The sequence below is a fragment of the Coenobita brevimanus genome, chromosome 92 (assembly GCF_032717465.1).
Source record: "Coenobita brevimanus isolate Jiangsu-jjx chromosome 92, ASM3271746v2, whole genome shotgun sequence".
Lineage (NCBI taxonomy): Eukaryota > Metazoa > Arthropoda > Malacostraca > Decapoda > Coenobitidae > Coenobita > Coenobita brevimanus.
In genome coordinates this window covers 33,875,441-33,903,088 of record NC_137045.1, presented here as the reverse complement: position 1 = coordinate 33,903,088, position 27,648 = coordinate 33,875,441, and the positions used below count along the sequence as shown (strand labels likewise).

The window sequence follows — 27,648 nt, the reverse complement described above, 5'->3', positions numbered from 1 at the left end:
ACGTAATTCACGCCTCACCCCTAGCCATGAACACCGTTACTGATAATTATGATATTCAACTTTGTCCTGGAGTAACAGCGAAGTCCATCACATCTGGAAAAAGTTAATCCTCATCCCTACACTCCAATCATTTAACCATCTCTACGCAGCTTTCCACAATATCCAAAATAAGAGGCTATTCCACAAGGGCATTAAATTTGCCCCACATTTTTCTGTCTGGTTCGCAGCATGGTTTCCTCCCCAAGCACTCAACCACCACACATTCTCTCCAAGCAACCCAACTTGCCTTAAACTGTTCCAAGAAACAACCTTTTCAAAAAATAAAGTGGCAGCATAGTACATGAACAAAGCTATCCACATCGTACCAAGATATATCCATATAAGCTAAATCTTAAGCTCAAAAAGGGATGATAACAGCAATAAATTATTGCCTCTCTCAGGTTTGCAGAATGAATCACTCTTCCAAAACTAAAGTTCTCCGTTTAGCATACTATCCAGCGGTCTCCCACAGCGTTCAGTCTTCTCTCCTGAACTTCGTAATCTTTTCCACCTTGACCTGCCAACCCGCCGCTGTTGGCCAGCTCATGGCGCTCTTATTGTTAGTTGTGCTTTCTTGCTTGGTTTCTTTCTTTCGGATTTTCTGTTTTGTATAATTGTGGCAGGCACTCCTACCCTTCAGAATTAACCGATTCCAACCAACCATGGACACAGTGAACAGTTTACTAATTAGCTCTGTCGACCGAGAGAATCGTTTTCTTCGTACTTTTCACGTTTTGAGCTGTAGAAGCATTACTTATGGCCGTAGAAAGCTCTGACTTTTTAGACGTAATCTTGAGGTCATTCCCTATCGGAAGTGTGCCATCCATTTTCCTCTCTCACTAAGTTATCGAGTGGCAACCGTGCGAAGATTGGCCTCGGCGTCCCTAACAACCAGTACAGGTTTTCAAAAATGCTCCCCTAGTTCTGCAGCAGCTCAAGGGAATTGAATGAAAGTTTGCATGTTTATAAACATTGACAACCACTACAAGTTTCTATCGTACACCTATGTGCTACATTGGCCAGGTCAGGGGTCAAAGGTCAACAAATGTGAAACGGTGAAAATAGCTAAAATGAAGACTATGCTCTCGCGAAATGCTAAGGTTCCGAAGATTATTAAGGCAGGGCCATGATTCTTGAGTGGATTGTTGCACTGGAGAACCATATAAAAATGACATTTAGTGTCGAAACTCACTTCCAGTCACTGGCAGGACCACGTAGAACTTGTGCCTCTGGTGGGCCATTCTACAAATTTCAAGTTCCCTGGATTACACAGTGGGTGGACGGAATCTGATGAAACCTTGCATGCTTATTGACGTTAATGAGTATTACAAGTGTGCTTCATACAAGCATGATTTATATGCACCACGTCAGGGACCAAATCTCATCCAATGCACTTCAGCAGAAAATCGCTATGATCACGACTGGGCTCGCGCGAAGTGCTAAGGATCCGAAGGTTATTGACCCAGAGCCATGATTCTTGAGTGGGATGCTGATACAGGAGTGGCTGTTCATAACGAAACCCAGTTCCTGTCGCTGACAAAACTTGGTCCGTTTAGAGCTGGCAATCGTCGCCTATCGGCTAGTCATTTACAGAATTGTCCTGTGCTCATGGCCTGCCTATCACTTCACAGCACTCAAAAACTCAACAAGCAACAGATCAACTTCATCAGCATCAATTTTCATTAGAACACTGGCTTAGATAAAACAGTATAACTGTTTTTCTAACCAAATCAACCATTATCCTCTTCATTCCAGACAGGCACGAAAGTCATCCCGAATTCATTCTTTGTAATCAGTTCGTCCCGGTGGAGAGACAGTCCAGAATTTTAAGACTTATTCAGATACACACATCGCCTTTTCCAAACATAAAAGCAACCTCACTGCAAACGCATTTCATAAACTCATTGCCCTGAGGACGCAGATAGATTCACCATTCAGACAGCAAAAGTAATTTCCGAGAAGTCTAAAATCGCTTCCTCAGATCGTCGATCCTATATACCCACGCACCAAAGTTTCTGTACCCCCCTCGGCGGAAGGAAGTGGAAGTCAGGGTTAGAGAGGGCAGGCGAACGGACAACCGTGAGTGGTAGTTTGGTACTGAGCTACGAGGCGGGTGGAAGACCTCCTCACCGCCCCACATTCCACACCACCATCGCCACAACCACCACAATCTCCCTGATAAAACACGTGAACACAGCTTTGACATTTGAAACCAAACAGTGCCATAAAATGCTGTAATGTTAGGATTATAGTTATGCTGACTAAATTAATGTCTGACAGCAACCCAGCCTTGTGTCGTGGCAAATAGATTCTGTATTGCGTCAACACATGCCATTTCAGTGTCTGTACTCCTCTGTATCGTGCCTAATAACATGTGATATTATTATTATTATTATTATTATTATTATTATTATTATTATTATTATTAAAATCATCATCACCATTATTATTATTATTGCTATAACTATGATGACACCTGGAAAGCAAGAGGGGAACCAATTTTGTCAATTCGCCAATTACCGATGCGAGTTATTTGGCCTCATTCTACTTCCAATCGTTTGTTTATCTGTCCCCTAACTCTTCCTAGGCTATTTGATGGATGTCAGCGAAACGTCACAGGTGTCTTTTAGTGGGTTGTAGGCACGTCGTGCACTATGTTATTTTTCCCAAACAGTGTAGTGATCCCACAAATGACCATTTCATTGTGAGTCACAGAGTTCATCTTCACAGTTCAGGATCCATCCCATCCATGTCACTTTATGTAGCAACACACCCTCTCCACAAACAGATATAAAATAGAACAGCCTCTGAACACTACACTGTCTCAGTATCATCCCTCCTCGTTCACCCAAAACTGCACTTCACAATTATAAACACAAACACATGGCCACCACAGCCATCCAAAACCTCCAGCCAAGCAACATCCTTCATGAATTACAGCCAGGATACACTCCACAAAAACCATCCTATCTAGAAAGACACGAGTGCACCTAGCCAGAGACCGAGGCTGCCTTATCCCTACCCTCCTTCAGGACCAACATCAAATATGACCCACAAACTATCCACTATGATCTCACTACAATGCAATCCCTACACTTCACAACACACTCACCCATCCATCATACTACCACAGCACAGACAGCCCTTCAATATAATCTCAACAAAAGAGATCTGTGAATGTCCAGTTGAAGTGGCCGATATCCCGTGGTCCTCTAGTTTCACGTCCAGATAAGCCTTTGGTAAAAGTAAATAAATAAATAAATAACGTAAAGAAAAATAAATAAACCTTTGCATTTAATTATAAGCAACTTTTTTCTAAGTTTCTGGGGACACTCTTCTAAGTATTTTGGTTAAGTAAAGCATTGTTTATTCTTTATTAATCGAGGACTCTCACAAGGGACTCAATCGCCAGAAGACCGCAAGAATAAGATGATATATACGTCATTAGTGTGGAGGTTCATGTTAATATCAGTATGAAATTAAGAACAAGGCTTGTAGTCACTGCCTATCAAGGATAAACTCTGGAACTGTCTCCCGCTGTCTGTATTTCCTGCTTCCTATGATCTCCAGTCTATCAAACGCAGTGTGTCCAGGCATCTCGAAGTGAACGGATCTTGAATTTGGCTCTCTCTCTTCTTTTTTTTTTTTCTTGGAAGGAACACTTTGCGGGCTCATAGCCTTTCTTTCCTTCTTCCTTACATAAAAAAAATACATAAGAATTAATAACGCCTTAATTTTACTGGTGTCATTTTATTCCAAACTTGTTACTACGAAGCAATCTTCTTCGCACGCTGCAGTGAATACCAGCTGTGTACTGCATCGTTAGGGTTCCAGAGGGGAAGGCTCGTGCAGTGAATTCTTTGCTATGTGCTGATGTCGTGTCTGCCAAGCACTCTGTTGGATGATGTTATCTTTTCACCAAGTAATGTTATGTTACCGATTACACACCCTCTCTCTCTCTCTCTCTCTCTCTCTCTCTCTCTCTCTCTCTCTCTCACCACCAGTATATGAAGCTGGATGAATCAAATCTACTAGCAAAATTAGCAGTAACTTTATTTTGCAAATGCCGATGCTTCATTTGCCGGAAAAGATTTTATACTCTGGGGGGGGGGGAGTACTTTCAGGTTTGTTTCTGGTTTACTGAATATACTTACCAGCAAAAAAAAAAATAAAATAAAATAAAATGTCTTGGGGTCAAGAATGCAGCCAGAAGGTAGAAAATCCTCGACTCTCCGTCCTGGTGTTTAGAACAATTGCATGTGGTGGACTGGACCAAAACTCTGTACATTTCGCCAGTCCTTCCTGTCCGCAAAATGGCATCACATGCTCATTTCCCGGATCATTGTGCACTTGGTGTAATCCTGCTTTTTCTCTCTCTCTTTTAGTACAAATGTTTGGTTCTGGGTGGCCTGAGGAAAAGTCAATAAATATTATTCCTGTGGTCTACAGTGGTGCTCCCAAATGGCTGTCCCCGGCTCGTCCGGGAACAATGGCATTTCCAATTCATGACTACATTCCTATTCAGAGCATGCACGGTCGCCCGGAGAATCACGCACGGACGGAGAGACGGACGTGGAAGTACACTCAGACAGACAGACACTCACTGACAGGTGGAAGGGTACACCCGAGGAAAGTTCCGCGTTATACACTCGCTCACCACTTCGAAATAGTAAATGTGAGACAAGTGGTAGGGAAGCAGTAGCCAACATTCATGTATCTGGTAACTGTGTGAGGAGGATGGGGATGGAAGAGGGAGGGGTAGGAACCATCAGCTCCCCCAGCCTTCCTTCTCCCTTAACCTCTCCCCTCCCACACAGTGGTACCAGACATTTCAGTGTCTGGCTACTGCTTCACTAGTGGTTGTCTCACGCATAAAGGTCCGAACTGGCAGGCAGGTGTATAAGGCGGAACTTTCCTCGGCGTACGTTCCCACACCCTTATTAACGACGGAAAAATAGGAGATACTTCGCAGTCTTTCCTGTACACAGCTTGCAAGTTGTGAAATAGTTTCCCTCCTTCTGCATGTACCCTCCATGTTTTCTTCTTCCTTTTCCACTTCCTTTTCCTCTCCTTTTTCCCTCTTCTTCTTCTATTTCCTCTTCCTCTTCTTCTTACTACTCCTATCATTATTATTATTGTTATTATTATTATTATTATTATTATTATTATTATCATTATTGTAATTATTTGACGCAACCCTTCAAGGCATTCCCAACATAACTAATCTATATTTTGGGTTTCATAGTTCGTTCTTAAATGTGACGAAATCTTCTACATGAACAAAAATTTTTATTCCTTCTTTCTGAACCTTGGCCTTAAACCTGAAGACTTCTCACTATTATTTTTCTTTTTCTCTTTTGTTTTTTCCTAACGTCTATTTTCCCCTTTTTTTTTTTTTTTTTTTTAAGCCTGGGAGAACGTCATAATGTTGAAGTTAATGGTGGCTGTGTCTAACCCTTCCAGTTCTAAAAGTGTCTCAAAAGCTGAGTAAAACATTTAAGAAAAAAGATGAGACTCGGAAAAAAGTCATTACTACAGTTGACAAATTAACCTCGTTAATCAAATGACCTTTTATATATTTTACTTTTCATTCCCAGACGATATATTTCAGCTTTATGATAAACATTTAGAGCCACTGAGCCTTGATTTAGCCGTCATTACCGTGGAACAACTGTCTGTCTATCTATTGCCAGACGCATTAATCCCGTAAGGGGTGGCCACAAACACATCGCCTCCATACCACCCTGTCCCCTGCCATTTCACTGCCCTGCTTCCAGCTCACACCCTTCTCTCTCATATACCTCTCCACTCCATCCCTCCATCTCATCCATGGCCTCCCCCTCCCTCTCCTGTATCCTGTGGGGGGGGGGGAATAAAAAAGAGGAATAAAAAGGAAAAGAGTAAAAAGCTTGGTAGCAAGTACTTCCATAGTTTAATTAGGTTGTCAGGCAGAAGGCAATGAAAACTAAAGCTTATCAGAGGCAGAACTGTTCACACAAACACACACACACACACACACACACACACACACACACACTGTCCGGGAATACTTGACTGACAGATGGTGTATGTAGGGTTTGTCGTATATTGCTCTCTCTCTCTCTCTCTCTCTCTCTCTCTCTCTCTCTCTCTCTCTCTCTCTCTCTCTCTCTCTCTCTCCGTATGTCTGGCTAGGACAGAGGAGAACTGGTCTATAGTGAGATTAAAAACAAAAGTCACTGGATATTCGTACCTGCCATAGAAACCCAGGTGACCATACAACAGCCTAGGTGGGTCGCGTACACACACACACACACACACACACACACACACATACATACAAACAAGCACCGGCACACATTATATAATGGTATACATACATGTAGACGCACAAACACACATATACACAGTAGAACATAGGCTCACATATAAAGATACACACACACACACACATACACACACACACACACACACACACACACACACACACACACACACACACACACACACACACACACACACACACACGTACAAACAAGCACTGGCACACATTATAATGGTATACATACATGTAGACGCACAAACACACATAGACACAGAAGAACATAGGCGCACATATAAAGGTACACACACACACACACACACACACACACACACACACATAGAGAGAGAGAGAGAGAGAGAGAGAGAGAGAGACGCAAAAACATACATACACACAAACATACAGGCTCACATACAGTACAACACATAGGCACACATGAAACCGTACACACACTTATAAATTTATACCTGAATAGACACAAAGACACAAAAGCACGAAGTGACTCTCTCTCTCTCTCTCTCTCTCTCTCTCTCTCTCTCTCTCTCTCCAACTTGGGGTGTACTCCATCTTCATAACATTAACCTGTTCTCTACAAGGGGCGTCCACACTAAGTAATCATCATCATCATCATCATCATCATCATCATCATCTCAATGGGTATTCCATGCTAAAAATGTTGTGAGATAAGAACGAGAGAGAGAGAGAGAGAGAGAGAGAGAGAGAGAGAGAGAGAGAGAGAGAGAGAAGCACAACATAGCTAACAACTACATGGTCAGTAAATCACCTTTTTATTTTATTGGCACGACCCTGGCCATACGCTTAACAACCCATTCCCTGAGGCCTCCTGCACATGTCGTCATTTTGGCGCTAACACCCACTGTCTATACTGAATACACGCTAGGGCTGTCTCATAAGGGACTGTTGTATTGGTATTGCAGGGGTGTTTTTATGACCTGTCACCACTTCGGCGCTAACACCCACCTTCCATACTAAATACACGACTGCGCTCTGCCTGCTGTACTGGGATTAGCGGGTGTCTTTATCGACCGGGAAGAGAGAGAGAACATAACTTACGTATCTGAAATCCTTGAAACTGTTCCCTGCCCCAGCCGGGATTCGAACTTCGAGGTAAAGTCATTCGCGCTAAGGGGCAGAGTGTGAAGGAGTGAGTGAGGCCAGAGGTAAAGCCCATTGGAAAGACAGTCACACCATTTTCACCTTGAACCCTAACATTGTCTTTATTCAGTGTGCTAAGCCCGTGACCCTCAGAAAAGAAGAACAGGAGTTGCGAAAAGATGGGGATTTTCAGCTGTTTTTAATTCTATAGAATGGATGCTAATGCTGCTGCTGCTGCTGCTGCTGATAATAATAATAATAATAATAATAATAATAATAATATAATAATAATAATAATAGTAATAATAATAATAATAATAATAATAATAATAATATAATAATAATAATAATAATAATAATAATAATAATAACATAATAATAATAATAATAATAATAATAATAATAATAATAATAATAATAATAATAATAATAATAATTATAATAATCAGTTTCCTTTATAAACCTTAGTAGTTCCATTATCTGTTTTGTAGATAAAGCAAAGCGTTTCCTCTCAGTTCTTTTTGCAAGTATCCAAGCATTTTTATCGTCAGTCTTTCCTTTTCCTGGGTTGGGATGAGCTTCTCCAGAGAGCTCCTCACCTGGAGCGGGGTGTGAAGTACGCTCACTGACAGCGGATGAGGATAAAGGTGTCTGCACTCCAGTAAGAGCAGCTCCCTCTAAGTAAGAGGGCAAAGACCTTAAAGGAGAACAGTCTTAGGATTAAATCTAACATATATTTTGCCGAAATTATTAAGACTGTGACATCATCTGCATTTCAGTATCACTGTGAGATGAAACAATATATGAAATTAATACACGAGAATATTTTAAAAAGGTATCGTTATAAGTCTAGTGTCGTTTTGATGTCATCATTCATTCATTGCCAGACGCCATGTATCCCAGACGGGGTGGCCAATGGCTTAGAGTTAATTGTTTTTACAGGGAGGGGCACTAATCCTCCACCAACCCCACTTGACACGTAGGGATGCCAACAGCATCTGGTGCTCCCAGGCGGTCACCCATCCAAGTACTAACCAGACCCAACGTTGCTTAACTTCGCTGATCGGACGGGAAGCGGTGTACTCAACGTGGCATGGTCTTGATGTCATTTTTCATTAATTCCTCTTTCCCGCGTTTCCGTTTCTCTGCCTCTCATATATATTTTCTCAGTTATTAGCTTGGCTGGGGATATAGCTATGATGATCAAATCCATTTCTGTGTATGGATCCATCAAAACTAGGAAAATATGATGAGTGACAAGTTCATAGGCATTGTGTGTGAGTCAAGGAAAAATTCATTCGTGTTTGATACAGATGAATGAAAGGTCAAGGGCACAGGTCAGGGTCATGATTCAGGACGCTGCGTGACCTTACCTATACATAAACCTGATTTGGATCTAACTATAGTCGTTTTATCTTAACTTGGCCCAGATTTTTGTTCTTCAACTTAGTATACGTTGTTTCAATAGAAGGAAAAGACAATGCCATGGCTGTAAATTCTTTCCATAGCAGTTCGTCATGACTAGCATCATAATCTAGTAATAATCTATTACTATAACTCATTATTCAAAGAGAAGACGTGGCAGTTTTAGGCCAAGTTCGAGTAAAAAGCGTGTAGCAGCATAAACTTTCCCTAGGAATGGGAACAAGTGATTTCGTTTTGGGGCAAGTACAAAGGTCATGGGTTAGAATGAAATTTCTGGCACTTCTGGGAACACCCTCCCAAACAAGTATCGGCCCCATTACAGCACATATCATCCTGAAACACGGATGAAGCATTGTGATATATGGGGCATCCTGTAATTACAAGTGCAAATATTATCTTTGGTAATTATTAGAAGTCAAAACAGCAAAAAGATTCTCCTACTGGGTGGAATATATTTAGAGGCACCACATTTATAGACTCATGTGTGTCTGCGAAGTTGATCATTTCACAACCATCGTACCCTTTTGGGGGATGGTGTACTGTACTTCTGATCTAAGTGGAGAATACTGTTATCACTATCACTGTGACTACGAACATATCAACACGAGGAATAAATGAGTCAGTGAGTTGTGTCACTATGCTGTATCCGAACCAGCCGATGTGTTCGTAGATTCACACCCAATAGTAGTCTCTGATTGGGTAAGATAATATTCTCCCTATCGATAAAATGGTGATCTGTTTCCCTGTATCATGTATTATCAGTGTTATCTTGTATTTCTTTACACATTTATTAGGTCAGTGAGGTGACTGAATACAAGTCGGAAGCCTACGTGACCGAATTCGACGAAAGTTTTTTTTTTTTTTTTTTTTCTGTCGGTGTTGTTTGCAGAGTTAGTGTTTTTGAAGGTGCACTCTCACGCCTACTTGTATATGCGACACAGCAGTTAGTCAAGGCCCGATATTCCTAAGAGAAATACGTATTGTTCCTCTTAAGAATAAATCAGTCAAATCAAGAGCTCCCTTTTGTTATCACCTTCGACATCAAAAAGGGACCGTAGCATCACACAGTCAATCCATATTTATTCTCAGATTTCACCCTGACTTTCTTCGAGCCTTGGGTAGAGGCAAGCTGGATCGTGTGGGTTGCAGTGCTTAGAGACAGAGACACATCAGAATCCATGCTGAAGTGATGTTGTTTTTTATGATAAGAATGTGTTTTAGCCTCTGACTAGCCTCATATTACGTCACACCATTGGCGACAGTGATTCTTAACCTGGGGGAATTCTTAACAGAAGTTAGACGCCTATACTTTATCATTTGATTACTACTCTCTTTACTAGCAAACTGTCATTATTGCCCCATCATTTACATATTGGAGTGTGCGTTGATGTGTCCACGAAACTTCATTATCATTCATGAAAGGAAAATATGGACATGCAACATCCATTATAAATCTAGATGCTGCGTGGGAGAAACATATAGAAGAGAGTAGGATGTTAGTTTCATTTAATTACTTACTTTGAAATAGTGTAACAGTACAAACGTTGCTCAGGTTAGTCAGGTTATAGATATTTTCATGCCGGGTATGAGTCGGGGACTGCGCCCCCTCCTCCAGCTTCCCTATACAGTGTAATTTGCCTGATGCTTAGGACCTGAATGGGCTCGTATCTTCACACATACGATATTACATGCATCTATCTTGAAAACAGTGGCAATTACCTTACTGAGTCGAGAGTGGAAGCTACACCCCATTCCTCAATCCCCAAGTGCCGATCCTCTGGCTTCTGCAGCTTACTACAGCCTGTGTTTATTTCCATGCAAAATACCATTCATTTGTACTGGAAACTGGATATATTTTTGCCCAGGTCGGGAATGGGTATTGTGGTATATGCCCCTCACCTGAACTCCTCTGCATAAATTCCGACAACAAGCTCAGTCAATTACCATGCATATTCCCAGCCCCCTCTTCTTCTTCTCTCCTTTTACAGAACACTGAATAACATGTTTGGTGATGTAGACGCGAGACAGTGTGCCCTTTTCCTCAAAGCCACTCTTGCTTTCAGTGTGGTGCCAGCCGCCTTTGTCTGAGTGTGGAATCATTCAGCACTGAAGCACAAATACTGTGGTCGTGCACAAGAATTATGGAACCCAGTAGTTTCCAAATCGTAAGGGTTAATCTTCTGACTGCACTTGAAAATATTATAAATGATGATCAGGTATAAAAAATAGGGTAGGAATTAAATGATAATATATCTGACTGACCTCTTTAATACTTATATAGCTAAGCCTGCAGGCCATTTTCGCATAAAAGAATATTGTGTGTGTGTGTGTGTGTGTGTGTGTGTGTGTGTGTTGCCAAAATGTCTCGAATAGTTTTGGACGAATTCTCACCCAACCTTCAGGAAATAGCAACTATGTGGATATGCAGAAGCCTGTTACATTTGGTATGGATTTGACCAAAGACAACATAATGCCGGCCGCCATTTTTTTCAGATATGAGTTGTGGTTGGTGGGGGCGCTCACCATCCACTCACTCGATGTAGTGCTACTCTCGGGTGTCTGCCATTTCCTCTCCATCCTTCTTTCCTTCCATTCTCTTCTGTCTTTCTTTCCTTCATTCTTTCCTTGTCCTTCTGCCTACGGGTGACTTTACACTCCCTCTTCTGTCTTTCTTTCCTTCATTCTTTCCACTTCCTTCAGCCTGTGGGTGACTCTACACTGAATGACAAGCCAAATGGTTTCCTGTGCACCAGGAAACCTTTTACTACGCTGGGTGGTAACTATATAACCAAATTTTGGCGCCTGGTGGTTTATATGGGTAATTGTTGCGCTCCAATCGGATTGAGCAGGTAAAGGGTTGGTTGGGGTTGATTGCTCATGTAACGCCACTCAGGGATGAGTGAGGCTGGTCACTCTCATCTTAAATATTGGGACTAACTGCCTAGCCCCGGCCTCCTACGCTCCTCATGGGGAAATGCAGGATTGGATGATGGATGGATGGATGGATGGATTGCCTTTTTGTGAAACGCGGTGACTGAACTCCGTAGGGATGTGTTAATTTTCTTCAAAAAATTAGTTGTTAGTTGCTTGTATCTTAACCAACAACATATTTTGGCGGGCGATTAGCAAGTGGCATTTAGTACCGATTTTGTTTTTTTTAACATCGTCTATATAGTAACAGCTTTTGTAACATACCGTACCGTGCGCCAGCCTAGACAGTCAGGTACTTATACTTCCCGGGAAGGACTAAGCAGGGCTGGCCTTCGGTGCACCATGAGGGAAATACTCGCCCTAAGGTATTAGAGCAGCAGTTACTTGGTTGGAATGGGAATAATAACAGATAACAGAGGATTTTCCTGAAGCCTGTTCCATCTCTCCTGAGAAGTATTAAGCTTTTGAAACTCGCAGCCGATTGCTTGTCCGAGTGCATTCATAAGTAACAATACATTTTGATTTTTATTACAAGGGTTACATTAACCGTTTCTGACGATGAGAGTGCTCAGTATATATAATTTCACTTCTTTACAGAACAACTGAGCCTGGGTCGTTATCAGGCTACCGTACAAACGATGCTGTCAAAACCTTGCCATCACACCCGCTAATGCTCAGTGCTCTTACCATCATTCATAGACTTTCTGTTCACTTGCTTCTTCAAATCTGTCTCCATAGAATTTCAGTATTTTTTGTCTTTGCTTTAGAAACCCTATCAGAGCGCCATCTTCTTTGCTATCCTTATCTTATTCTAGTAGTTCAGTTACCCTTCTGGGAGCTACCTAGCATGGGCCAACCGGCTACTGCAGTTATCCTCTCTTCTTATGTTCTCATGTTCGTAAGTAGTTGACGAACCAATGGAAAATATACAACTTCCACAGGGAACACCATAATCCTGTTTTTTCAACTTTTACTTTCTCCTATCTATATGTCTATCTATTGCCAGACGCCTCAATCCCGTCCGGGGTGGCCACAAACAAATCGCCTCCACGTCGCCCTGTCCCCCGCCATTTCACTGCCCTACTCCCAACTCACATCCCCCTCTCTCATATACCTCTCCACCCCATCCCTCCATCTCATCCTTGGCCTCCCCCTCCCTCTCCCCCCCTCCACCTCACTCACATACACTCTCCTCGTCAGTCTCTCACCCTCCATCCTCTCCACATGGCCAAACCACCTCAGTGTGTTCCTCATAACGCTTCCTATCACATCCACATCCACACCACGACGCTTCTTTATATCCTCATTTGTCAGCCTGTCTCTCCATGTGACTCCACAGGCTTCTCTTAAATAACTCATTTCCACTGCTCTCACTCTTGACTTGTGTCCTTCCAACAACGGCCAAGCTTCACTTCCATACGTTAGAGTTGGTGTCATAATACTGTCATGTAGTAACTTTTTCGCTTCCATGCTCACTTCCCTGTTTCTTATCACTGCTTTCAAGGAACCAGCAACCTTTCTTCCTTGTTGTACCCTTTCAAGCACTTCACCCTCCAAACTTCCAAGCACTTAAAAGTACTAACATTTTTCATTTCCTCACCATCCAATCTCATTGTACATTCACTGACTTTATCCTGCTTTATTGTTTTTTTTTTTTTTCAGCATAATAAAAATGTCTTATTGCATTAAATTCCCCCAAGAAGCTGTTAATACACTGTTGTGACCACACAGGTGAGTGAACATGTGCACCCTCTCAAAAAAGTATCGGCACTCTCACAGCACGTATGATTTTGAAACATGGATGAAGCATTGTGATATATGAGGCATCGTGTAATTATTAGTGCAGATATTATATTTCGCAATTATTAGAACTCAAACTTTGCAAAAAGTTTCATTTACTGGGTGGTATATGTTATAAGGCACCTCATTTATAGACTCATGTGTGTCTGCAGAAGTTCCCCATTTCACAACTATCGCACCCAACGGTGCCGATACATTTTTGGGAGGGTATACATGAAGATATGAGCAGTCAGCGTGGTAGGTCACTGGGTAGCTACGTATCGGTTACTTTGTTAACCCATCAGCTACCAGGATTTCTTGTGTGAGGGATTGTACTGGAAAGGTTCTAAGGGCACTGTCCCCGCCTATCGGCTCATAGTCGCTATGCTTATAGGCCCCTACCCAGAGGTTCCCCTCTTTATCAGCTTTTGAAAATGCCCAGTTCCGTCCTCTATTGAGAGCACTGGGTGCAAAGGGGTAACGACGTGCCTCACGACAACTGGCTTTAACAAGCTAAGAACCCCGAAATGTAAGGCTTACTGCACTCCACATTCACTTTTAAAGTGTCTCAGTTGATAGCAGTAATGAAAATATCCTTTTGATTTGAGTGTGGTAATAAGAATAAAATGAAGTGGTGATATACTATTTTTGTGGGGGGGGGAGGTGGAACTTAAGTAAAAGAATGAGAAATTTGATGTGAATTTTCGTATTTACAAGAACAGAAATTGATTGTTGGGAATGGCTAATTAATCACAGACTTGATAACAATGCTGACTCACATAGTTAGTTGGGAGAAATACGAGAGAAAAGGGTTGTTGGTTCATGATGGGGAGTAAAAGATCTGTGTTAACCCCACTGATTTAGTCCCTCCAGTCTTCTGGGGGTTATTATTCAGGAATTAGGCAAACGGGTGAGTGTAAAGATGTGGACACTGAATCAGTTAACATTTATTCAGATTTATTATTTTATTTGGTTATTTAGGGGTTTCGTCATAGGGTAGTTGGCGGACCAATTAACTACGATCAAGGAGGTTTGACTATTGGTATAGACTGTTTACGCTTGACACCATCACTGACACTTGCATCACCAAGACATGTAGCGTAAATAGTCAATGTGATCACGCACTACACCCAACACTATACGTGGCCGCCCGGTAAACCAGTGTGTCTGGCACAGGGATTTCAAGTGCACTCGTCCTGATTAATAAAACAGGTGCCAGACCACCACATACAGGAAACCTTGTATATATATATATATATATATATATATATATATATATATATATATATATATATATATATATATATATATACTGTAATTACATCCCTTTTAATAAAAATTAAAATACATCATTACCAGTGATTGCACTCAGAAAACCAATTAACTGCCAGCTTTCAAAAGCTTAAGTCTCTTTTCATCTCAGAAAAGATCGAATAAGCTTTAATTTATTTCACGTGACCTTTTTCAAGAATGGTTGTTTGTTTTTCCGGTCTATTCAAGGACGTAATTTTCATTTTTATCAGATATTTTTCTACCGTTTGACAGTTTACTTGCCTCTGACAGGTGTCTGGCACTAAATCCCTGGTTTATTCCACGTGGCATTAGCCCAATATGTATCAAATTCCACAAAGACTTATTCCCTCCATTACCACTGAGCCTCAGACCTCAAGGGACTTTCAGTGGCGAGATACATAGTCCATTGCAGTGGCCACATGCTATACTCATCTCACCTTAACTTGGCCCAAAATTTCTTTTTGTAGTATACAGCAAGTAGCTCAGTGGCAGAACACAAAGATACGGCTATACATTCTTTCTGTAGCACTCCTTCGTGACTAGTATCGTATTCAAGTGTTAATCTAATGCTACAACACAGTATTCAAGAAAAAGAGGTGGCAGCTTTAGACAAAGATAAATAGCGTATAGATGAAGTACATAGTAGGAACCTAACGCTGCATTCTATAGCGGTTTTCAATCCATCAAAATAACACTCTCTTGCGGTCCTGCCGGATTTCCTATATATTCCAGAGATAGAATGTCCTTCCGTAATTCTTTAATATAATCACATCACAGTCGTTCTATCCTTCATTACGCTCAGAGCGAGAAGAAGTGAGAATGGGTGTTGTATTTGGCTGGACGTGTGTGTGTGTGTGTGTGTGTGTGTGAGTGTGTGTGTGTGTGTGTGTGTGTGTGTTTGTGTGTGTTTGTGTGTAAGAGAGAGAGAGAGAGAGAGAGAGAGAGAGAGAGAGAGAGAGAGAGAGAGAGAGAAAGTTTTAATCCAATTTTAATCATATCTGGTGAAGAGATAGAGGGCCAGCCAAAGGGTCGACCTATTGTTTTTGAGGATAGGTCAAAGGTCTCTCTCTCTCTCTCTCTCTCTCTCTCTCTCTGTCTGGTCGAGGTATTGCAGTAAGGTAAGGAATAAAGATAGAAAAGGGACGACAGACAAGGGACTCATTTTCCTCCTCTCTCACCCCTTCGTCACCTAAATTAATCTCTTATCCTTCCACCCTCCCTTCCATTATCCTTCCCCTTCATCAAGAAAGAGGCGCCAAACCCACACCCAAACGTACACCCACACCCACACCCAAACGTACACCCACACCCACATCCACACCCACACCCACACCAAGCAAGTCCACCATTATGCAAAGTTATGAATACACCATAATGGCCTTAGGGTATTTAAAGATTAATCTAAATGGCATTGCAAATTTAACCGTGATTAACCACTCTGATGTCCCAAAATATGGTCAATATTTTCGATTTTAATGGAGAGATTGTGTAATGTATATGCCTGAATGTATACCTAGTTGTATGATATAGTTGTAGCAATTTATAGTGTAGCTGTTAGAAATTTTGTTGTGGCTAGATAAGAGTATTTGCAAGTTCAGCAAAATGTGACCAGCTCTGGCTGCTGCTCCTCTCTCAACCAGCAGACAAAACTTGATACAGCACATACTCCTGTATCATTCAGCTCATCTGTTCAAGAAACCACCGCCCACTGAGTTTTGTTTGAGCACCTGCATTTCGTTAGAGTTTATCCACATCTATATCAAATATTAAAATTCAGAGTCTTTCAACATTTTCACCTAATTACACCTGATGCTCCATGCACGGGAATGTTCACTTAGACATACCTCCGAAATCGCTGGAGTATTTCAAATAATATTTCCTTTTCGGTCATCGAGGCTTGGTTTAATCCCGAAAAAATAGATCGATTTTATATGAAGGAATGTAGGAATGGGTCTAGAACTCTGAATCTTTCCCCATCCCAAATGCTGTTCTTTCTCTGCTATACTTATCTCTTGCTTTTGCACTTTTACCATCCCATCTTGACAATCATTTTAGATTTTTTTTTTCTAATTTATGCTCATTTTACAGAAGCTATCTACCAAACATACATTAGCTATACAATAAAACGGTTTTCAACTGTATCATGATTGCTACAGCGGTTAATGACGCAGTATGCAGTTTTGTATATGGAAAAATGTTGAGATGGAATGAGCAGCATGAATCCGTGGAGTTTTACAAACAGTATTCCGGGACGAGGTCTGAGGGCTAGACAGTGTTTTTAGGCTGAAACTTGTGTCTTGAATGCTCCTCTAGGTAGGTAAAGGAACATCCCTGGTTATTAAGAGGCGTTTTTGTGCGAAAAACGCTCGTGCACGCCTTTACGTTTTTGGAGTTATGATGAAAAATTGAGAGAGAACAAAATCGGTGTTACTGAGACCTGCTTTAGCGACTCCTAAAAAAACTCGTGGGGTTTTGCAAACCGAGTAGTTTTGCACATTTTTTAATGCAAGAAAGAAGGAACCAAAGGCCAGGAGCCCGCAAACCGTTCCTTCCAATAACGAAAACAATACAAAAGAAAGCCAGATTCAAGATCCGTTCATTTCGTGATGCCTGGACACACTGCATTTGAAAGACTAGAGATCATAGGAAGTAGTTAATACAGACATAGGGAGACAGTTCCAGAGGTGACCTGTTGCATAAATGAAGGACTGGGAGTAACGGTTAATTCTTGCATTAAAGAGTTGCAGAGAAAAGGGATGACAGTTTGTTGCTAGAGGTGGAGCGATGCAAGCAGACAGTTCAGAGGGGCAGTGACCATTGAAGTAGCGATAGAAAAGAAATAAAGATGCAACAGTGCGGCGAAGAGACAAAGGTTGAAGGAAGCCAGCAAGAGGAGGAGAGTTAATGAGACGAAAAGCCTTTGATTCCACCCTATTGAGACGAGCTGTATGTGGGGAGCCTCCCCACACGTGAGAGTTGTACTCTACACAGGGGAAAATAAAACCCCTGTATAAAGTCAACAACTGTACAGGGGTAAAGAAGGTACGGAGTCGGCTTAGTATACTCTGCCTCAAAGTCTTTTAATTTGCATGTTTAAAGCTGGGCTTCGCCAGCATTTGGTGCGAGCGTTCTGATACCTTATGTATGGAATGTGACTACTGATACCCTTCTGGTAAGGTGAATCCTCAGATATAAAAGAAATGTTGGGTTAAATCAGGAATTTTAAGAGAGAGAGAGAGAGAGAGAGAGAGAGAGAGAGAGAGAGAGAGAGAGAGAGAGAGAGAGAGAGAGAGAGAGAGAGAGAGAATAACAAAATATATCTGAAAGGTTTTTTTAACAATACCATTATACATATAGTATGCTTGTTTGATAATTCTGCTGAATGCCAAGTGTTTACAGAACCACTGAACAGCATTCTTTAATTACTACGTAGATAGTATGAACTATCCCTTCAGACTAAACCAGCATATTAATGACATAAGCTGCTTCCTGTCTTTTAGAGTGTCCACGAGAGGCAAAGCAATAATAAACAAATGATTCAACAATTTGCTATAGTACACTTTCCTCGACAGCAAGATTCAAACACTTTTTACAAGACAATAATGGAATAATCTTGCATGATTTTCGTTGTTTTTTAATCCAACATATTTATTTACTTGCTTACTAAACTATACAAGCAGCCTTCAAGAAACACGATCCCACTCCTTTCTCCTTTCACATCATTATCCTCTCCCACCTTCAAATATAATCTCTCGTCATGCCTTGTTCACCCACACCCGACCACTAATGAAAGCTTCGAAGCACTGAGTCGATACACTCTCGGTTCACAACAGTAAGAGAGTCGATTAGCAAGGTTGTCTAATAGAGAGCAGAAAAATCAAGCCATCTGAAGTTCACGCTGACTGAGGTAAGGTTTTCAGTATATGAGTATTTTGCTCATTGTAACTTTTCTTCAAGTGAAACTGGAAAGATAGCTGTTTCGTTGAATGCATTTATTTTTTCGCATATACTCGTATCTTTGAATGGAGGCTTCAAGTGAGCCAACTGAAATCTGGCATGTATCGCCAGAGCAACATAAAGCTTGGTGCTGAACAGGGACGTCTTCACTAGATGGCACTAATGGTTGAGCTGCCCTGTTATACAAAGGTCTCTCAGTTCCCTCCATATCCACGGAAAGGAGGATGGTGGACTGCAGGAGAGGGGTAATCTCAACTTCTTGGGTTCACTGTCAGATGAACCTGCCGCTAAAACTTCTACCAGTGCTACTAACACCAAGCTTCAGCATCCCAGTCAGCATCATTCACGTGTTTCCTTTCACCTTGGAAGTTCATAATCATTTTGCAGTACCTGCTCGACCTCGCTGCCACGAACCCTTACCCCCTTTATTTCCCAAACGATGCTGTCAGGGGGTGGACAAAGGCAGAAGAGCCCAGGAGCTTGTTGATCTGCCTACTGAGGATTATGATAGAGACGATGGGAGTAAATATGAGCCAGCTGGAGAGTAAAATGTAAATAAAAGATGAAACTGGTGACGAGTACGAGAGCAACACGGACAGAGATGGTGGTGATGGGGTGATGCTGTGGCATAAGAGTGTGCACGGTGGTGATAGGAAGGGTGATGTGGGTGACCTATTGCGATTATGATGTTGATGACACAGTGCTGCTATATGTGAAATTCTTGATGATGGAAAGAGTGAAGTCCAGAAATACTGTATTCCAGTGTCGTGAAATTACTGTAAGCGCCGATAATGACAGGAGTAATGAAGATGAAGACATGCAAGATAACTGAAAGAAATATTGATACAACAGTAATAGCTTTGTAACTGGTATTTTCAAGGTCTCTGATCAACGCAAATAATACTCCACTATGTAGCAGAGAAGGTTTTAGTATTGATAATTACACAAAAGAGACAATACTTGATTCATTTGACGCAATGCCACTTGAAAATACTTCATTAATATATTTGTAGTGTTTTATACATTATTATGAAATGATTACGCAGTCCTCGTAAATATATAACGCAATCCCTCTTGGGCCCCACACCTGCAATGTATAGCGTTTAATTAACACAATATTTTACTCACTTGAAAATCCACTTTCTGTCGCCTCTTGACGCCCATAAAGCAGTCAAGGAAGGGAATGAACTCCAATATTATTTTTCTGTGCGATTAGTTTGATCATTTGTTAAAGGTAAAAATGTTTAAAAACGATGGTGTTCCCAGAAAATCCTACTTCTAGAAGGTAAGGTTTGCTGGGGCAGATCCCTGGCGTGAAGGAGTCAGTTTGCTTCTGCCTCACTTTATATCCTGCCTTCTCAGTAATGTTCTATAATTAACCCTGTGACTCATATGATCACAGGGATCCAGAACCATGTAGTGCCACTCTTGAAGTCCTTTCAAACAGGGGTTTCCAACTTTTATATTTTGATTACCACTCAATAGTTTTCTTTAAAGCTGTGTACAACTACGTAAGTATGTCCATAATTATTAGTATGTAAATGATTATAAGAAACGAAAATCTGTGCTAGTAAAGTGATCGTACTCCGCCCACTCTGACCAGACAAACTGTCATTTCTCTCTTATGATGCTAATCTCTAACAAGAAATCAACACAGTAATATGATACCGGTAACAAGAAGGTATTATGGTAAAGATGTAGAGCCACACTACTTTGTCACTGTATCACTGAAGGTAGAGGTTGGGGAAGACGCCATGACACGCTTTGCTGCTGTGGTCATCTCGATAACTTAAACCTTTGAGCATGTGGCAGGTTATCCTACAACTACCCTGAGATACAAGGCCACTGCATCACCCAGGTTACCACAGTTACCCCCTCTAGGTGTTACCCTAGGCACTCAGTTTGCCTACCCACCGACAAAGGATGGATGGACGCATGAGTAGCGTAGCCCCAGCTGCCCACACCAAATCAGGTCAATCAAATCAGATAAAAAAATTAAATTCCATTATCCAGGATGGCTTTTCTCCTTCAAACCCACAACGTATAAAAGTTCAGTGCAATCAGACGGTTACCTAAAATAAAAAATCATGGAATATAAAGAAAAAGGTATTGCCACAATATGTAATGCCAGTGTAAATGAAACTGAAATGTAAGAGAGATTGGCTACATACAAAGTGCACACGTACCAGGGATGGATCCAGGGGAGGATGGGGGGGATGCATCCCCCCCCACCGGCCATGCATCATTGAATAAAGAGGCAATTTCAACATTGAAATATCAGTATGTCACGTCAAGTCTTTGGTTGAATCAGGGAATCAGACCCCCCCACCGAAAATTTCTGGATCCATCCCTGACACGTACACATGGTCTGGCAAAATAAAGTGAATCACGGTATAGGGAAGTCGTGGGTGAGAAAGTAACTCATTAGGTTTTTCTGAGTAGTAACCATTATACAGGTATATCATGATTGAGTAGGTAACTAACTAGGTTCTTCTTAAAAGTAAATACACTAATCGCTTCCTTTATACCTGAGGGTAAGGCGTTCCATAATTTAGTACCCCTGACGAATACAGATTTTGAAACATAGTATTGGTTCTTGGGTATAAAGAAGGTTTGGTTCCCTTGTGTTTATAAATAGTCCAAGTGTAAAATTCCAGTTAGGAAATCCCTCCCTCAGTATGTTAGTTACCGATATACGCTGCTCAAAAGTTCATTTCTGAGACACTTTTAACTATTGTAAATTCCCTGAGAGTGGAATAACGTGTTCAGACTTACATGCTCTACCCAGTTCTGTTCTAATCAAGGCACTAACGTTTGGGACCTTCGTGGCTAACAGTGGTATCCACTCTGCCACCCCAGCGATAGGAACAATGTAAAACGAGTCGAAAGTCATCAAGTTAAAGTGAATAACAGAATCTATCATTAACATTTTTACTCCATATACTCGTAATTTCTTGACACAATACCCACGTTGGCTCAATAGGCAGGAAAATGGACCAGGTAATATATAACACACGAATCATCGACTTGGCATCTGTGTAAAATTATATAGTAGGCCATGTATTACGGTAAGTATAAAACTAAATGATGCCTTGTGGTTTAGAGGGTTCAGGCACTCCAAATGGATGAAGCACACATTTTTTTTCCCCTTATATGTCCGACTCTGGGCAGGGGTTTCACAGCCTTTTCCCAGTGCCCAGTCGTCCTACATACAGTACCATACACCTCCACAGTTCAGCACTTCGGCGCTAGCACCCACCGTCCATACTGGATACGTGCAATGATTGTGCATTGGTATTAGCGGGGGTATTGTTACAAGCAGCAGCCGGGATTCGAATCTGGGTCCATTTGGACTGCAGGCCACCTCTCTACCGATGCAGCCGCCGCTTCCCCCATCATCAAGGTGCATCCGAGGAGCGGTTGGATTTTATTGCTCACATAATCCCACTCAGGGATGGACGAGGCTGGTCACCCTCGCCTTGAATATCGCGACAGTAGAAGAGAAATGGGTCTGTACACTCCTGATGGTGCTACAAGGACTGGATGATGATGATGACGATCATGGTGATGATATGAAATACTGAACTGTATTAAATAATAATGAGATGATGATGATGATGATAATGATCATGATTATCATGATGATGATGAAACAGTGAAATGTATTAAATAATGATGATAATGATTATGATGATGATCATAATGATGATGATAGTGAATACGATGATGATGATGATGATGATGATAATGATGACGATGATATTGATACTGATGATGATGGTGATACTGATGATGATGGTGATGATGATGATGATATAAAACACTGAACTGTGTTAAATGATGATGATGATGATGAAGATGATCATAATGGTGATGATATTGAATAAGATGATGATGATGATGATGATGATGATGTAAATATTGAACTGTAGTAAACGATGATGATGATGACGAAGACGATGAAGATGATATTGATACTGATGATGATGATACTGATAATGATGATGATGATGATTACGGTGATGATGATGATGATGATGATGGTTTAAATCACTGAAATGTTTTTACTGCTCATCCTAAACTATTAATTGTTTTAAGTCATCGGACACCCATACAAAAGACCAAAAGAACACACGAGCGAAAATTATCTCAACATTTTCCCATCTTTACGTTCTGAGACCCTGGACGAACCATCTGACAAAGTTCTCAAAACATTTCACGCTGCTTGATCTCTGGCAGTCTCCCTATTCAGTCCCTTATCCTTAGAGTGTGACCTCAGGGATAAGGGACACAATAGGGAGGGTGCCGGAGATCGAGCATCGTGGAGAGCCCTCATTAGGTGACCAAGGCCGACGCATGGAAGCATGTTGGAGCCTTTATATATGATAGGAACGGTAGGAAGGATGCCTGCTATTCCTGTCAATACATAGTAGAGCATGAAGTTTACACATCACGTGAAATAAACTGTCATTCAGAAGTGTTTGCCTTTGGAAGAATAAACTCGCGGGAAAAACTATCATTGTGAAATAACACTGGCAAACAAAAAAATCTTTTTACGTGTCCCAGGCATGATAATATCTGATACTTAAAATACTTGGGGGGCTAAATCCAAATATGTTTGTCAAATTTTTCATCAGGTAAGGTTTTTGAATGACATGAATTTAAATTTTTAAAAACCCTTTCTCTGTGTGTGTGTGTGTGTGTGTATATATATATATATATATATATATATATATATATATATATATATATATATATATATATATATATATATATATATATAATAAAAAAGGTAAATTTGTAGTTTAAGAAGTAGCCTTATTTGTTATTCTGGGATGCTTTGTCTCAGGAATGTATCTCTTAGGAGTTCAACAGTAGTCAGCCAGGAAAATGGGGTTCCAGTTGCCCCGGTAACGCTTTTCCATGTTAAAAATGTCCTGATGAAAACGCTCACCCTGTTCATCGCATACCGCACTCAGGTTTTCTGGAAAAAAGCCCAGGAGTCCAAAAAATGATTATTTCCTGACATAATTGCTTGGTAAGACTTACGAAGGTCACCCACTATTGCAGGATAGTTTTCGGCCTTGTGATTTTCCCAGAAAGTTTGAGCAGACATTTTGAAACTCTGCCACGCAGCTTTCTCAATTTCATTCAACTCTCTTTCTAAAAGCAACTTCATGTTGTCGTATGACTCATGTTTGCAGCATGTGCTATATATACAGAAGGAAATATACCTCCGTTTTGAAGGACCGCTTTCAACCTGACTTTTGAGGAGTCAGTGAACAAGCGCCATTCGTCCAAATGTGTTCATGACCAAGAGTCCCCGTGACTGAATTAACATCTTTAGAAAACACAAGCCCATCCTCTTGAGAGAAGCATCTTTTGAAATCATCATGACGACTGCATCAAAAACAATCTATAATATTACGCTGCAGTAGATTCCAGCTTTTTACTCTTTTACCAAAAACTTCGGCCTGCTTCTTATATAAACCCAAGTCATTAACAGGGTCATACAAGGTAATTTAGTTCTCCTTGTGACAGTAAATGTGGTTCATTGGTAGAACAGGTAGCCTGGAATTGCATCAGAAACTTCATTCCTCGTGATACGCTCCAGCTTCGTTTGAATTCTCATCACTTAATGTTACATGCCCTGGAGGATTTGGTACTGGAAGTTCAGCACTGCTGGGAACTGGTCTCATTGCAGAGGGTAGATTAGGGTATTTCATTAAGCTGTTTGTTTTTTATTTTAGTGATTCCATTTCTAATTACAAGGCAAAAATAGCAGTCTGTTGTGTGATCTTTGGGTTCCCTCCAAATCACTGTAACAGCAAATGGCATGTGACGTGAATCGTTTAGCAATCCTGTGAAATGTCTTGCACATGTCACATAACAAGTGTGTGGGGCCCAACTCTTTCCTTGACCACCCACTTTACACTCGAAATGAAGTTCATAGTATTTTTTTTTACTAATGGTGCAAAGTTCCGTTTCTAGGATTTAAAAGTTAACTCACCACATACGTAGAAGATGGAAAAAGAATGATTAAGACAGTTCTGCGGCAACAAAGCATCTAGATGAACACAACACTGGTGTGAAAAAAAAAAAAATGGAGAAAGAAATAACACACACACTATTAACACTGTGCCACCTACAAGCACACTGACCTGGAGCTGCTCTACACACACAAACTTGGCTCATGTCTGAACAGATCTAAACATGTTTCAACATGCACACTCTGCTGCCCTGACTAAATTTTATCTTGCCAGCATTGTCAGATTTTTCTCTCCCAAGGGAAGAAGTTGTATTAAAATTACAGAAATTTTTTTTAGCTTAATTTAAGAAAATAATTTTTCAGTTTTGTATCCAGTGATCATGCTAAATGACAAACGTATAAACACGGCGTCACAAGAAAGCCAAACCTGACAGGGAAAATCTGATTTCATATTTGGATGTAGCATGAGCAATCATACTTAGAGCACCCATCAGTACCCTTCGGACCACATTGTTTTTGAGCAGTGTAATCGATCACCTGTGTAAAGATACATATGTTGTGTGTATCACTATAGTCGCGGCGCACGACTCTGAGGTTGTCATTATCGTACCCTGACAACCTACCATTCAAAGGTGTGTCTGATTTCGTGTATAAGACGCATGTGATTCGTGTATAATAATATTCGTGTATAATATATTCGTGCATAATAATATGATTCGTCTATAATATGATACGAAATCTGATGCACTTTTGAGTGGTAGTTTGCCAGGGTACGATAATGACAACCTCAGAGTCGTGCGCCGCGTCTACAGGGTTACATTTTCAAGAAATTTTCTACTCCTGCAATAGAATGTGCAACGTTCCTACCTGCACATGGTGGTGAGCTGGTCCTTACTGACTGGCAGGCCTGTGCGGGGCATCTGTGGAGCTATCCTGGCCAGGCACGCGTCCAGCTCAGTCTTGTTGGGGCATTGGGTTGCGCCATCACCCGCTCCTAATAGGTAAGCAGGCAGACAAGTATATCAACAACACTTTTAATCAGAGTAGATTATTTCTGTTTATGCAACTACTTAGGGACTGTAAGTGAATGAACAGGTGTTGTGATTAGGAGATCATTCAAAGCTCTCTCTCTCTCCACTTTGATAAATGAAGATGAAAACGTCTGGAGCCAGATTTTAAAATACACTAAAAAAATAAATCAACTAATCAGAGGGTCTAATTCCTTCACCATGATGACGCGCTATATATATATACTTATTACCAATTTTGTTATTTTGTTTTCGTCAGATTTTATCACTATATCTGTCGGGATTCTATATATGGCCTTTATTTACCTGCTCCATGCATGACGTCTCGCCTATGTTCATATATTGATTTAGAGCGAACACGAATGAGTTTTCACACACACACACACACACAAGAGAGAGAGAGAGAGAGAGAGAGAGAGAGAGAGAGAGAGAGAGGGAAATTACATACCACACAAACCTAGTGGTCCTGAATGTTAAGGTCCGCTAGTCCTTTATTAAATATGTTGGTACCTGCAGATGATGCAAAATATAAAGCACAATTAATCTAGTCATTTTTATCCTCTTATTGATGTCCTTGGGTGGTGGAGCACAGAAATACAGCTTTTATTTTTTTTTTTTTTTAACATTGATGAGTCTATGCTTCCATATTTGGGGGCACATCCATGGAAGTAATAAGAGGAAACCCAATTGTGTGTGGTTATAAATATTGGGTAATTCCTAGCTCATGTGAAATACCTCATAGGGTTGCTGTTTATGACGGAAAAGATGAAAAGCATTCCAAACATCATCTAGGGACAAGGACTGTTTTGAACTGCCTCGAAGTTTGTGAAAATCCATATCTTTGAAACTAGTAAAGTTACAGGAGACCTAACCACATCGTTCGAAAGATTTTGAAAAAGTAATAGGCGTAACTTAAAGCGACTTCTCGCAAATTTCTGAAAATGCAACAACTTTTCTGGTGAGATGCAGTTGTTCGATATCTGGAAAATTTCACCCCAATATCGAGGAACTGCAACACATCAAGTACTGCAAGGAACAGGGCTGGAAAACTTGAATTTAATAGGTTTAATATAAATGGACAAGACGTTTAATTTATGACACCCTAGCGTTGGAAACCGGCTTGGAATAGTAATCCAGATATGTTAGCCTGATTTAGCTCTAAGCCTATCTCCTGATTAAATATTGGAGCGAGCCAGTATAGGTAAGGTCAGCTGAGGATATGCATAACATCTCGTTCTCAGCTGCCATATACATTATATGTATTTTATCCTTTTGTGTACTAATGATGCAAACCATACAGGGTTAAAAAAAGAGAAACAGCGTACCAGACATTAGGGTATAACATAGGCATCAAATCACTAATGAAAAAGTTACACGAAGACACCTTTGACCAAGAGAACACGGCTCAGTAAACTCAATCAAAACGCCAACTCACCAGCAAGGAGAGCCAGAAGGATGAGTGTTCCCATGACGATGCGGGTGTGGGTGTACGTGTGGGTGTGGGTGACACGAGGGGAAGCCATGTCTACCACAATCCCACCACATTCACCACAGCCTCCTCCCTCCATTGTACCACCACATATGACTAACCACACTACCACACCACACGAATATTTGACCAGGGTTGCCTAGTTACTTCTGTCATTACATGTAAAGAGATTCACACCTGATTGACGCAGGACACTGATATATAATAACTTTCCACGTATCCGACCAGTGCTTCATCAGTATCATATATTGTTTTCAGCCAACACTGTAGCATTTTGCCATTTCTGAAGTGACATAGAGTG

The 27,648-nt window shown here is 41.0% G+C and overlaps 1 protein-coding gene and 1 pseudogene across 1 annotated transcript in view; both read right to left on the bottom strand.

Moving 5' to 3' along the window:
- Positions 1 to 27,381, bottom strand: part of LOC145412192 (uncharacterized) — a 397,305-nt gene extending 369,924 nt beyond the window's left edge. Inside the window, exons 1-2 of the mRNA XM_080282120.1 lie at positions 27,294 to 27,381; positions 25,698 to 25,824 (exon numbers count right to left, since the gene is read on the bottom strand). Coding sequence (XP_080138246.1) covers positions 25,698 to 25,824; positions 27,294 to 27,381 — 215 coding nt within the window. The remainder of the gene's footprint in view (positions 1 to 25,697; positions 25,825 to 27,293) is intronic.
- LOC145412333 (5S ribosomal RNA) lies at positions 8,443 to 8,563 on the bottom strand (annotated as a pseudogene).
- Positions 27,382 to 27,648: the final 267 nt, after the last annotated feature.